Source organism: Ursus arctos, unplaced genomic scaffold (genome assembly GCF_023065955.2).
Source record: "Ursus arctos isolate Adak ecotype North America unplaced genomic scaffold, UrsArc2.0 scaffold_18, whole genome shotgun sequence".
NCBI lineage: Eukaryota > Metazoa > Chordata > Mammalia > Carnivora > Ursidae > Ursus > Ursus arctos.
In genome coordinates, this window is record NW_026622852.1 from 53109870 (window position 1) to 53122561 (window position 12692).

At 51.8% G+C, this 12692-nt stretch overlaps 1 protein-coding gene across 5 annotated transcripts in view; it reads left to right on the forward strand.

Annotated features, from left to right (window-relative positions):
• The window catches only part of STXBP1 (syntaxin binding protein 1), a 69943-nt gene that overhangs the window by 52698 nt on the left and 4553 nt on the right, over nt 1–12692 (forward strand). For 2 of the 5 annotated variants that reach the window (XR_008959995.1, XM_048223176.2), the window contains exon 17: nt 520–605. Coding sequence is in view for 4 of the 5 variants with exons in the window: in XM_048223176.2 (XP_048079133.1) it covers nt 520–605 (86 nt within the window). In the remaining variant the exon portion in view is untranslated. Of the gene's footprint in view, nt 1–519; nt 606–2844; nt 3442–3517; nt 3673–10697; nt 12667–12692 lie in introns of those variants that run through there. The other 3 variants (XM_026514009.4, XM_026514011.4, XM_026514010.4) reach the window with 3 other exon arrangements.

Consider the following 12692-nt stretch of genomic DNA (forward strand, 5'->3'; position numbering starts at 1 on the left):
ACAAGACTGATGGCAAGTATCAGGAATTTATTGGACAGAATGCAACATTTATAACCTCACAAAGAACTCACATAGAATATACAAGAAAAAAAAAACAAATTAGAAGGGAAGTAAGAAAAATTAATACAGTTTTGTTTTGTTTTGTATAAGTTTATTTTTTTTAGTAACCCAACATGGGCTTGGACTCAGGACCCCAAGATCAAGAGTCACGTGCTCTTCCAACTGAGCCAGCCAGGCGCCCCATTGCAGTTTTTTGGGGTTTTTTTTTTTTTAACTTCTCTTAAAGAAGCAGACCTACAAACCGATCTCAGTGCACCAGCCGATTGTAGAGGATCTGGTCCCTGTGGAACACTGTGCCAGGCACCGGCAGTGGGCAGCAGGGCAGGGCAGCTCTGCTTGTTACAGACTTGGCCATGTCACTTTGCTAAGTGACTTGTTCTTTGAATCATCTTGCCTTGGTTCTGTCGGCCCTTCTCAAACAAAAGGCAAAAGCCCACTATCTGTCTCTTTTCTTTCCAGGACACTATTGAAGACAAACTTGATACCAAGCACTACCCTTATATCTCCACCCGCTCCTCTGCCTCCTTTAGTACCACCGCGGTCAGGTGAGTGGGAATCCTGAGCCAGCCAGGGGAGAAGTGGGACCATCTCTGGTTGGTTGTCAGCCACACGGTAGTCCTGTTATGAAGCAGCAGTATCCACAGGAACCGTCCCACTGCTTTTCATCACAGCCAGAGTGCAGGCCCAGTCCGTGGTGCGGCCTGCGAGGCCCTTCACACTCTGGCTTCCCACTCCACTCTGACTCATTCCTTACTCCTCCCTTTGTTCTCTCCACTTCTGCCACCCTACCTTCCGTCTCTGCACATGACAGGCTTACTTCTGCCTCAGGACCTTTGCACTTGCTTTCCCCTCTGCCTGCAATTATCTGTCCCCAGTGTATGGGGACAGTATATGGCTTGCCCCTAATCTCCACCTTCCCTGACTACCTTTTTTCAACATTACACTACACCAGTGTTCCTAGGTGCACTATTCATAATAGCGCAAAAGTGGAAATGACCCAAATTTCCATCAACTGATAAATGGGTAAACAAAACATGGTGTATTCATACAATGGATATTATCCAGCCAAAGAAAGGAATGAAGCACTGACGCATGCCACAACACGGGTGAAGCTTGGAAACATTATACTAAGTGTAAGAAGCCAGTCACAGAAGTCCACACCTTGTATGATTTCATTTGTGTTAAATGTCCAGAGTGGGCGGATCTGTAGAGACAGAAAGTAGGTGAGCGATTGCTGGGGATGGGGAGCGGGGGGGTGCGGGCGTTGAGGTGGGGGAATGGGGAGTGACTGCTAATGGGTATGGACTTTCTGGGGTGATAAAAATGGTCTAAAATTGGTGATGGTCCACAGTTCTGTGACTATACTAAAGACCACTGAATTGTACACACTAAATGAGGGAATTGAATGACATGTGAGTTATCTCTCAATAAAGCTGTTACAGAAAATAGAGGGGAAAAAAATGATAGCCTCCTCCAACCCTCTTCTCCCTCTTCCCTTTTTGTTCACACTGTGGATTATACCAGCACATCGTATAGTATTTGTGTTTCTCTTGCTTTACTGCCAGTCTCCCCCGACTAGAATGTCAGCCTCACGAGGGTGGGGATTTGTGTCTGTTTTAGCCTCAGTTGCTAAAACAGAGCCCGGCACATAGTAGGTGCTCAGTGTATTCTGCTTTCGCTTTTGATTAATCAATTGAAGGGAATGAATGTGCTGTCTGCATAGAGCTGCGTTTCTCAGAATCATTCCTGATGCAAACGTAGATGACAAGTGTGGATGCCTTGGGTTTGTTGGGTTTCTGCCACGTACCTGGTGACGCTCAGATATCTCAGCTTGGAGATGTGAGTAGACGCAATCCATCCTTCTGTCCCTGGGTTCTCCAACACTGTGTGTTCTCTTGGTCGCTCATGGTATCTTCTGGGGTCTGTTTTCAAAAGCGTTTCCTCTTTTTCTCCTCCCTGCCATGCATCGGGAAGCCTTCCCTGCTGTGCTCTGCGATGACGTCTGAAGGCATTTTGCCTCCAGAGTCTTCTTGGCCTCCCTCGTCTATGTGGCCCAGGCTGTTCCCTGACCACAGCAGCATCTGTTACCTTTCCTGAGGTGGCAGCCTCCAAGCCAGGTGCAGCTCTGTTTTTCTCTGACTGTGAGAACCTGGGGTGACTCCTGAGAACAGTCAAGGCTGAATGAACATTAGAACTTGGGACAGGAGCATCGCTAGCTCCAAAGAGGGTGTGCTGGGCCCTGGAGTAGCACGCAGCTCGCGGGATGAACGCTCTACAGCCTTATCCCCCTGCTCGCACTTTGCCTGCCTGTCTTCTCTCTGGCCTCCCAGCCTGCTGCCCTCACTTTTAGACCTTCTCTTGGGCCAAGGCTGGAGGCCCACGTGGCCCCTGTGTCATTGCATATCCCCTCTGATGCCAGTGGAGGCCAAATGTTGATTGCCAACATTGGAGTAAAATTCAAAATCCCCAGTAGTGCCGCGGCCAGGCAGGGTGACAATGGCAGACTATCAAAGGATGCTCTCCGTGTTGACCCACATGTGCCCCCGGCACCTTCAGGATTGGAAAGTGACTTTACTGCTTTCATTAGTCAGGGAGAAGGGTGGAGATTTCACTAGAGACTCGCTCTCCTTGTTTTGCTTTTTGTTTTGTTTCCTCCATTTTCTTAACCTGGGAGCAACCCATTTCTCATTGTTTCTGAGGACAAGGTGAAGACTTACTAAGAGAAGCCCAGGGACGGGGGGCCCCTCTGGGAACCATCCCACCACTGAAATGCCTGTCTTTCAGGGGCAGCTCAGTGTCACGTCTCCTGGGAAGACTTCTCCAGTGATGCCCGGATGATGCTAGAAGGCCCTCCCCTGAGTGTGTCCCAGTAGCACTGAGCTCCTCTGTAGCACGATTCTGACCTGCTTCCTTCTCCCCACCCACCCCAGTTAAACCAAGAGCTCTTGGTGGGCACGGCTGACTCTCCCTCGGGTCGGCACCTTGGTGCTGGAGGAGACCGTGGCCCAGTGAGGTGCTCAGTGCGTGAATCAGCGTGCCAGCCTGAAGACGGGCCTTGACTCCGTCGTCACCACTCACTGCCAGCAGAGTGTTCCAGACAAGCCTAGAAACCCATACGCTCGAGGGCAGAAGCCTGACGGCCACCGTGAGGGGAGAAGCTGTGGAATGTAACACATCAAACTTTAAAGCTAACTTGAGCCTGCCTGTTTCCAAGAGAGTGACAAGCTCACAGCGTGAGCGGCCAGAACCCTTGATAATGTGCACAGCGGTTCAGCTCAACCAACACTTACTACTACTCTGTTTTGGTCACTGGTGTACAGAATGAATGTGTAAATAAGTCACCGAGGTATGAAGTGCTAAATACTTAAGTGCAGATAAACATAATTAATCTCTCTCTCTTTTCCTCTCTCTCCCTTCTCCCCTTCCTCTCCCTTCTCCCTCTCTCCCCTGACCCCAGCGCCCGCTATGGGCACTGGCATAAGAATAAGGCCCCAGGGGAGTACCGCAGTGGTCCCCGCCTCATTATTTTCATCCTTGGGGGCGTGAGCCTGAACGAGATGCGTTGTGCTTACGAGGTGACCCAAGCCAATGGAAAGTGGGAAGTGCTAATAGGTGAGTGGGGGCATGTGTTCTAGAGGGAAGGGGCTGCTTCGTCGCACTTTGACCCATTCCGTGCTTTGGTGTTTCATTCTGTCTTCGATTCTCCATTGCCCTTGCAAAACTTAGTCTCTAGACAAGTTTGTGGACAGCAGCAGCTAAGGGGCAAAAGGTTCTTTCCTCGTGTCTGCGCTGTGTCTCGTGATGAGAGGCAGCTGCAAGCGGTGGGAAGCACCTGATCACAGACTCCACCACACCCACACTCCCATCCCTGCTCGGCCACTGCCAAGTGGGTCACCTTGAGCAAGCGCCCCACGTCTCCATGCTGCGATTTTGTTACCCAACCAAACCGGGTTTAAGAACACCCACTTAACAGCCTCGTTACTGGGCCTGAGGTGGGACTTGTCAGATTCCTGGCATTGGGCCTCCTATCCAGAAGATGCTCAGTGGATGGAAGGTATATTATCGCCCCCTCCTTTGTCTGTCAGTTGGAGATAGACAGCATGCGAGCAGATATTGCCCGAAACTTACTGGCCTGACTGCTGGACTCTGCTAAGGGGCCTACGACTTCTAGGCCGGCCATACCCTTTCTGACATTTCCTTTCCAGAAGAAAGGAAGCTGCTCTTTAGAACTGACTTAAGGCAGTGGAAGACTTTATTCCTTTTTCATGCCTGCAGGAGTTTCCACAGTTTCTAGGGCTGGATGGGGAAGAGTGAGCTGAGAAAAATCGTGCTTTCCCCAGATGCCTTCCTTTTGCCCCATCTTGCCCTTACTGAAATGGATTGCACCTGCCCGGGCTGCCTCTTGACATTGACAGAAGGCTGTCGGCACAACTGCCCTGGCCTTGCCCCAATCTCTATAAGCTGTGTCAGTTTTACACCTCCGCTTTGGGGTGACCAAGTCACAGTGCCCCCTAAGCTCTCAGAGTGAACAGGTTCTGCATACCAGTCCGCATGGCCATTCCTGGGTGTGTCAAGATGGACCTGGCACTCTCAACCCCCTTTCTAGAGACCACCATTGAGTGGGGAGATTGGACATCCTCTCCTTCCCCTCCCCATTCCCTGGAACTTCCCCAGCTGGTTGCCGTTTCTCCCTGTGTTGTTTTCTCCTTTTTGTTACGTGGACCCCATGACAAAGCTCTCTCGGTCCCCTGCTCGTGTGTGTGTTGCATGCATATGCTGAATAATTCTCAGCTCAAACACGGCTTCCCTGGACAGAAGCTGTCACAGCCAGGCTTTGGTGTAGATCTCCCACTTCGACTTTGGTCCTGACTTGCGGTTCCCTGGTGGGGGGTGGAACCCTGGGGAGATAAAGTTACCCCTGCAGATCTGCGGAGAGGCCTTGCGCAGACAGCTGACGTCCGCGGCGTGGCCTCACCTGCTCCGTGCATGCCGGCTGTCCTTGAGGCCCGTGTGCGTGTGCGGTGCTCGCGTCTTGCTTTCTCGCACCTCATCGGCTGCATAAAACGTAGGCCTGAGTTGGCATGCTCCTATAACGTACCGTTGTTCAAGCAGTCAGCTGGACTCTGTTCTCCCACAGGTTCTACTCACATTCTCACTCCCACCAAATTTCTCATGGACCTGAGACACCCCGACTTCAGGGAGTCCTCTAGGGTATCTTTTGAGGATCAGGCTCCAACAATGGAGTGAGAGCCAAAGAAACAAAGTAAAAGCAGCTTATTACAGAAAAGAAACTCTTCCACTCTGAAGGGTTTTCTTTGATTATTCCGTCACTCTTTTTCTTTATTTTTTCCCTTTTTAGTTTATTTATTTGATTTTCTTTCAACAAGAAAATGCTTGCAGTTCTTAACACCAATTGAAAATGTGTCCGGTGCTGCCTTCACAGACCCTGCCGCGAGAGCCTCTGGGCCCTGGCCTGCCAGCTCACTCGTGCCCTGGGTCACCTGCTGCTCAGTCAGGCAGTGCAGCCCCCTGGGTTTTATTCCGGAAGTGATCATAAGTGCTGTGACCAGTCCTTCAGAGGAGCTGGAAGCTGAGGGATGCCGGAGGCGTGGCACGCAAGCCTACCGGCCCGGGGGAACCTGTGGGCACCAGGCAGGGAACACATAGCGTCCTGCTTGTGTTGGGGTGTGGGGACTTGGGGCCAGCAGGCGTTCAGGGGACCATCATGTCTAAGAAGGCAGAAGTCCAGTGGAGATATCCACAGGCATCTATCGTGGGGGAGGCTCGTTGGAGCGCGTCAGAATGGACTCCACAGCAGTGGTAGTTAGACACAGAAATTCCTTGTTCCCAGGACAGGCACTTGGCTCGAGGAACAGTTTCTAAGCAGTGATGGGGTCACGAGCCACTGTGTACTTGGTGAACTCCAGGCACCAGAGGAAAGCTCGGGTCTCATGTTCGTCTAGGGAAAATGGCCCTTCGTAGTCACTTATCTTTCCATAACTGCTTTTATTTTCATTCTCCTGTGGATTTTTTTCCAGAGTTGAGTCATCATACCCCTGTCTCCCACTGAAGTCTCTCAGTGAGATCTGAGAACCTTTGGGTTAAAATCTGTTCTTAACGCCTTGTGCTGCTTGAAAGAGTGTCTTCTCTCCCCCACCACACTTGTACCTTTTCCTGTTAGCCAGGAACCCGTGTCTGTCTGCTGGATCATCCAGATTTGACTCTTGTCCTCATTCCTTCCTCTCTCTTTCCATCCCTCACATGTGCTGGGCATCTCTTCTGATGTGTTACATGACAGATGGTTACTGAAGAACCCCCCTATAACATTAGTTATTCTGTAGCTTCTTATGCAGTCTGTGACGAGGCCACACTCTGTGTACCTGACTTCATGTACCCCCCTGACGGTGTCCACCCCCACCCCCACCCCCACCCCCACCCCCTGCCTGGGCTGAGAGGTGGCCCGGTGAGTCATGGAGCACGGATCACCTGTGAGCAGTGGCGAGGCCTGGACTCTAGCCCCAGCTCTGCCATGAGCACCTGTGTGACTGCAGGAGGTCCCCCCCCCACACGCACAAAGTGTGCAGAATGCAGAGAGGCTGGATCGCAGGGCCCCAGGCTCCTGGAGCTCTGACCCTCTAATTCGGTCATTCAGATCGGCTGCCTCAAAGCTTGCGGGCCTACCCTCATGCATTTGCAATCTCTGATGAACCTCAGGGGACTGGGCCATCAGAGCCATAACTGGGGAGCACCAGAAGCATGCTTGTTTGTATAAAGAGAACATGCTTAGGCCAAAAAAGGACTCGCTCTAAAGGTCGGAACAGGCAGCTATGCACTTTGTCTCCTCTTTCCTCCCTGTGGCTGAGAGATGGCTCCCCCGGGCAGTAGTGAGGGTAGAAGCCGCACGTGGGACGAGCCTGCACGCTGCACGGTCGGCTGGCTGTGGCCCTGGGCTGCCTCCCGTCCTGCCCAGCTGCCTTCCCCTAGAAAGTGCAGCCAGTGGGTGGTGAATAAAAGCAATTGTTAAAAAATAGTCATTGTTTTAAAAAAAATAGTCATTGTTTAGAAGTACCTTGGTTGGTCGGTAATCAGACATCTGGTTCTGTGCACAGATGGCAGGTAGGTGAGCAGCTTTGCCTGCAGCATGTGTTTTAAGACTTACAGAAGGACAGATGTGCAGTCCAGGCTGCAGCAGTGGCAGACCACTTGCAAGGTCTGAAAGACTGAAAGCCAGACCCCAGGGGCTCCAGCTAGGATTCGCTCTGGGAGTCCCTGCTTCAGAAAACGCCTGTCCCTCGCAGGCTGGTTTCCTTTCTTTTTATGTTCAGTCAGCACAGAGGGTCTCAGCTGCCATCTGATCAGAGAACACAAATAGACTTGAGTTGTGTACTCTTGGCTTCTGAAATGCTTTTTGGGGACAGTGTTGTGTTTTAGAGAGTTCCATTGGGAAAACACGAGACGTGGAGCCCTAATCCTGGGGAGGTCAGAAGGCAGATGAAAATATGACTTGCTCCCTTCTGTTGTGATTATCCGAGGACAGTGCGGGACAGAAGAGGGCCGGGGTTGTCTCCTGTCAAAGTCAGTGTCTGCAGTGACTTAGCTTCTAAGACATGAGTTTTCCCGCTCAGCAGTGAATGAGTGTCCCCGGTGGGCCCCACATGTGGGTACCAGCACCCACTCTGTCCTCTGGCACCTCTCTCTCCCAGGTGCCGGTTGAAGGGAGAGGGTGTGGGTAGCCGAAGTTCACAGATGCCACCAAGCCTCACCTTAATCCCATAAATCAGTCGTCCCTCCATATTGTCCAAAAGTGAAGTCTTTGTGTTAGATCTTCACCCCAAGCTCTGGGGGCATTGTGTTAAAAGTACCAACCCTGAGGGCATGTCCAAGGGGCCGTCCGAAGCCAGTGGAGGTGCACCGAAAAGCTGCCACACAGCACTTGCACTTGGAAGAAAGTTTTTGTTTTTTTATATTGAATGTTTTGCTTTATTCCCAGTTGGGGTCAGACAAGGGTCATTTTTCAGTGGGACTCAGATTCGAATATGAGTTCAGAGCCAACCCATTGCCCAGCTGCTATTTAAGCATTCACTTGCCTATCCCCTCCCAGGGCCAGGAGCCCAGGGTGCCCAGAATTGAGACCAGTGGCATGGCTTCCGGGCCTGGCTGTTCCACCAAAGGGCTGCAGACGAGCCCCCTGCCGCTCTGGGCTTCCTTCTCCCATCTTTAGGACGTGGGGTGGGCCGGAGCATGTTTCCCAAACCTGGTAGGTCATCAAACTCTCCTGGGCTGCTCTTAAATGCACACATTCCCTCGTGCCTCCCTGGATCTTCTGAGGTGGTAGGTCTGCTTCGGCCAAACCCAGGAATGCTTAGACTGGCCGATCTGTAAGAACACTCTGATTTTCAGATTCTCTCAGTGTGGAAAGACTTTGTCCTGGCCGAGCTCACTGTGTCTGGCCCATGCTCTGACTGTCTTTGGGATGACTGTGCTTGGAGACCACCGTTTGTACTTCTTAGCCTTGCAGTTATGGAGCATAAGAGGGACCCTCAGAGCAGTGGAACCCGCTCGGGGTTCTGCAGCACCTACCTGGTCAGGTCCCCGTGGGTCCAAAACACAGGTCTGCAGTATGTGTATTACAGGCTCACCCAGCTCCGTGTGCAGTGTGTGGTGGTGAAAAGCTTGACCGAGGGAGTAAAACAAGACAGGTGATTGGGTGACAAGAATTAGCTCCCAGGTGATTCAGATTAACACCAGCTGGTCTGGGTCCTTAAAGACACCCAGTGAGTTTGGGCCCAGGAATCCCGAGGCCTAGTGCAGAGATACTTGGTCCTGGACATTTTCTTCTTTCAGTCAGACTGGGAACACCAGATGGTCAGCCATCAGATGGTAGAAAGTTCTAGAGCATGGATTCCTTAACCTTTTCTGGCCTCCCTCAGATACTGAATTTGCACGTAAGCAAGGGTAGGGAGCATTTTGGGATAGGCATCTGACCAGAGGCTCCCTTTTGATTTTTCCAGCAAATCGAGTCTTCTATCTTGTTTCCTGGAACTCAGCTGGCTGGCATGGCAGGGTACTAGGAAAGGTTCTCTAGCATGTGCACTGTTGTTGCCTTTACCTGGAAAGCCCCCAAGTTAATCTCTGCACAAAATACCCGGAGGATTTCTAGATGTAGACGCACAGACTGCATGGAGTTGAGATTCGGAAGGCCCTCACTCTGGCAGTGGTTCACTGTTAAGAATTTGGCAATGTTTATTCCTGCTTTCTCACTTGGGGAGTAGCCTTTGACCTTCTTTAGGACTCACAGGAAGAGTACCTTTGGGGGAGGGCGGTGCTGTGAAAACACCCAGGGACATCCTGCTGAAAGCCCAGTGACATTTGCTGAAGGAGCCTCAGGTCTGCAGAGCAGTGGGTCAGCTTTCGAGCACAGGGGCTGGTGCAGGCTGTTAAGTAGCCAGGGACCGGTTTCTTCCCCCGGGGCAGTGACAGGGTGGCCAGGGCTTGAACTATAGAGGAGGGGATGTTGGAAGAAGCCCCTCAAGCTAGAGGTCTGACGGAGCAGGAAGGTTCAAGGTCTGCAGTCCCAGCAGTCGCGGGTCCACTGAGCGCATAGTGGTCGAAGGCACAGGGACCCTGGTATTTGGAATCACCCCCAACAAGCCAGCCAAAGCTTTCTTCTGCCTACCCTCAGGGTGGAAGTCTGGCACTCTGCAGTTTCTGTCCCCACTCCCACAAGGCCCACGGCCTCGCCCGCACCTCCAGGGAGGCACATTTTCAAGTACGGCTCTCTTTTGTTCAGTTCTCCTCTCCCACCGGGACCTCTTTCTTTGAAGCCCGCTGCTGCATGTGTGCCGGCCTCATGTTCACACACCGGTCACCTCTGTTCTGTTCCAGTAAAGTCCATGTCCAAGCCACACGGTCCATGCATCTTTTTTTACTGCACTTCTTAGCTCTCTCTCTCTCTCCTTATGAAAAAGGACTTCATTTATTTATTTTATTTTTTTATTTTTGCAGTAGAAGTATATCTAATTCCATTAGCTTAAGTTTTTTGCAAGCATTTCTAATCTCTTACAATGTGCGGTCTCTGCAAGGTAAGGCCTCAGGTACCCTGGCCCTTCCCCTTTCACGCCTGAGGTCCCACCCACAAGGGCAGTACCAGCCCACTGGCTATCAGAGGTCAGTGGCTTCCCGCAGGGTGCTCTGCCCATCACTCCCTCCCTAGCAGGCACCACCCTTTCCATACACAGCCCCCTGCCAGCCCCCGCCTCCTTCCCAGCCTTTCCCCTGCCATATGGTTTTGAATTCCTCTCCCTGGCTTCACCTCGAGTGCAAGAGAGAATCAGAAACGCAGGCGCCCCATCCCCTGGCAGATGCCGCTAAGCCCAGATGGAGAGGCGGGTTCCTCCCTTGGTATAGCCTGGGACCCTGCCTAAGCCAGAGGATGTGTTTGGTTTATCCACAGTCCCCAAATGTCTCCCAGGCCTATTGTGATGTGGCCTCAACACCCCACCCCTGACCCCCTCCCTGCTTCCTCTAGACCAGGGTGTGGGTGGGGGAACGGATGCAGAGCTGGGGAACGGAAGAGCAGGAAAGGAGACGTGGTGGAAACTGGAGCCAGCAAGCTCACTGTCTTTTCTGCCCCCCAGGATCCACGCACATTCTCACCCCACAGAAACTGCTGGACACGCTGAAGAAACTGAATAAAACAGATGAAGAAATAAGCAGTTAAAAACATAAGCCACCCCTCCAAAAAACGAGCCCTCTTCCCACAGTGCTCCACAGCCCCTACCGCTGCCCGCCTCGGTTACTTTGCTGACCCCATCCCTCCACCGCCTCCCCCAGCTCTGCACGCCCTGGCCGGCACTGTCGCCGCTGCGTTCTCGTGTTTAATGATGCCCTCTTCTTGTGTGAAACAAAAGAAAATAATGCATTGTGTTTTTTAAAAAGAGTATCTTCTATATGTGTCCTAAAAGGAGAAGTTCCCGTGTAAGGGACACCCTGCTGGAGAAGTTGTAGAACTGTCTAGAATGAATGGACACCTTCTCCCCATTATTATGATTCCATGACCTTGTATATAACCCAGTGCGATATGCGCAAATTGCTTGAGTATGGGAAGGTAGACGTTTGGGTGTTTTACAAAATCTGTTTTGGGTTGTTCCTGTTCTTTTTGGGAATCACAGAGATGTCTGTTCCTGGAATATTGCAAACTGAGGATTAATCTGTTGGCTTCACTCCAGTTCTTACCCCTCGGCCTGCTCGCAACCAGATAAGCTTGGCACTGAAGATCAGGTGACATCTTGTGAGGTTTGAGCGGGAAGCAACCTCTTAGCCTTCCCCGGTGGTTTATCCTCCCTGTGCTGGGGCTGTGGGAGGGGCTGGAGGTGTTCACGTGAAGTCAAGCCGGGTGCTGGCCTGCTTGCGTGCGGCCTGTCACCGCTCCCCACCCCCCGCCTGTGTCCACAGTGCTGCGATCTTGTGGCCTAAGTCCTGGTGTCCAGCGAGTGCGGAGCAAGCTCCCACCAGGACCTCCGTCTCCTGGGGAAGCAGTTAGGCTGGGCTTTTTGGCCAGACCCTTTCCTTCCCTGGGCACCACCCCCAACAGAGCTCCTCTTTCTCAGTGGGGTCAGCACGGGCCGAGCTATAGGGTTAGGAACAAACTAGAATGGAATGGGTTTCGCAGGCTCCTGGGCAGAGGGCCCTTTCCTGTAGAGAAGGGTCTGCGCCCCTACGACTTCGGACCGCCAGAAAAAACGCCCATTGGGTTTATGCAGACCCTCTTCCCACTCAGATTATCCTCAGTTTAAGATACTTCATAATACTTTATTTTGTGTTGTGTGGGGTCATATGTCGTCGTGCTTGTAAGAGAAATTGATCCTTTTATTCTCTGTATGAAACTTAGCTCTAAAGCAAAAATGAAAGAAGCAAATGCAGAAAGGATGTGTCGTCATCCTCAAGACTCAGCAGCTCTCCGTTCTCCGATGGTGAGCGCACCACGTGTTCTGCTGCTGTTGTCGCAAAATATGACAGTGGAAGTCACAAAAATGCCCCCTGCCCAGCCCCCCGCCACCCCTGAAGCCCTGCAGACCGTGTGCATATTACTGTCTCGTGACGTCCTTGCAGACGTGGTGCGTGCTAGCTCCACGCGGCCGCCCGCTTTCCTTTCGGACCGCGTGCCTCGCCCTCCCCGTTAGACGCTTCGTGGTGTTCTCTTCTCAAGGCTTTGGAATCTCCCCGGCGCACTCAGATTAGTTTTCAGGCCTCTTCTCTCGTGTCCCTTCGCCCTCCGAAGCTACCCCGGTTCCTTAGGACAGAGCTGTAGGTGCTTGCGCTGGTTTGTTTCCTGCTGTCACTGCTTGTTTCGTCCCCTCCCCTTGACCAGATGGGGCTCGCGCTTCAGGGCCTTGTGCGTCGAACATGTTGGGTTTCCTTTCTCTGTTATTTATATAAAAATAATTTATCAAAAGGATATTTTAAAAAAGCTAGTCTGTCTTGAAACTTGTTTACCTTGAAATTCTCAGAATCTCAGTGTTGGAAAGTATTGAAGCACAAACATGTATCATCTCTGTACCGTTCTGTACTGAAGCACTCGAGTCTAATAAAATCAATCAGCACCCATTCACGGTGTCCTCGGTGACTCCTGG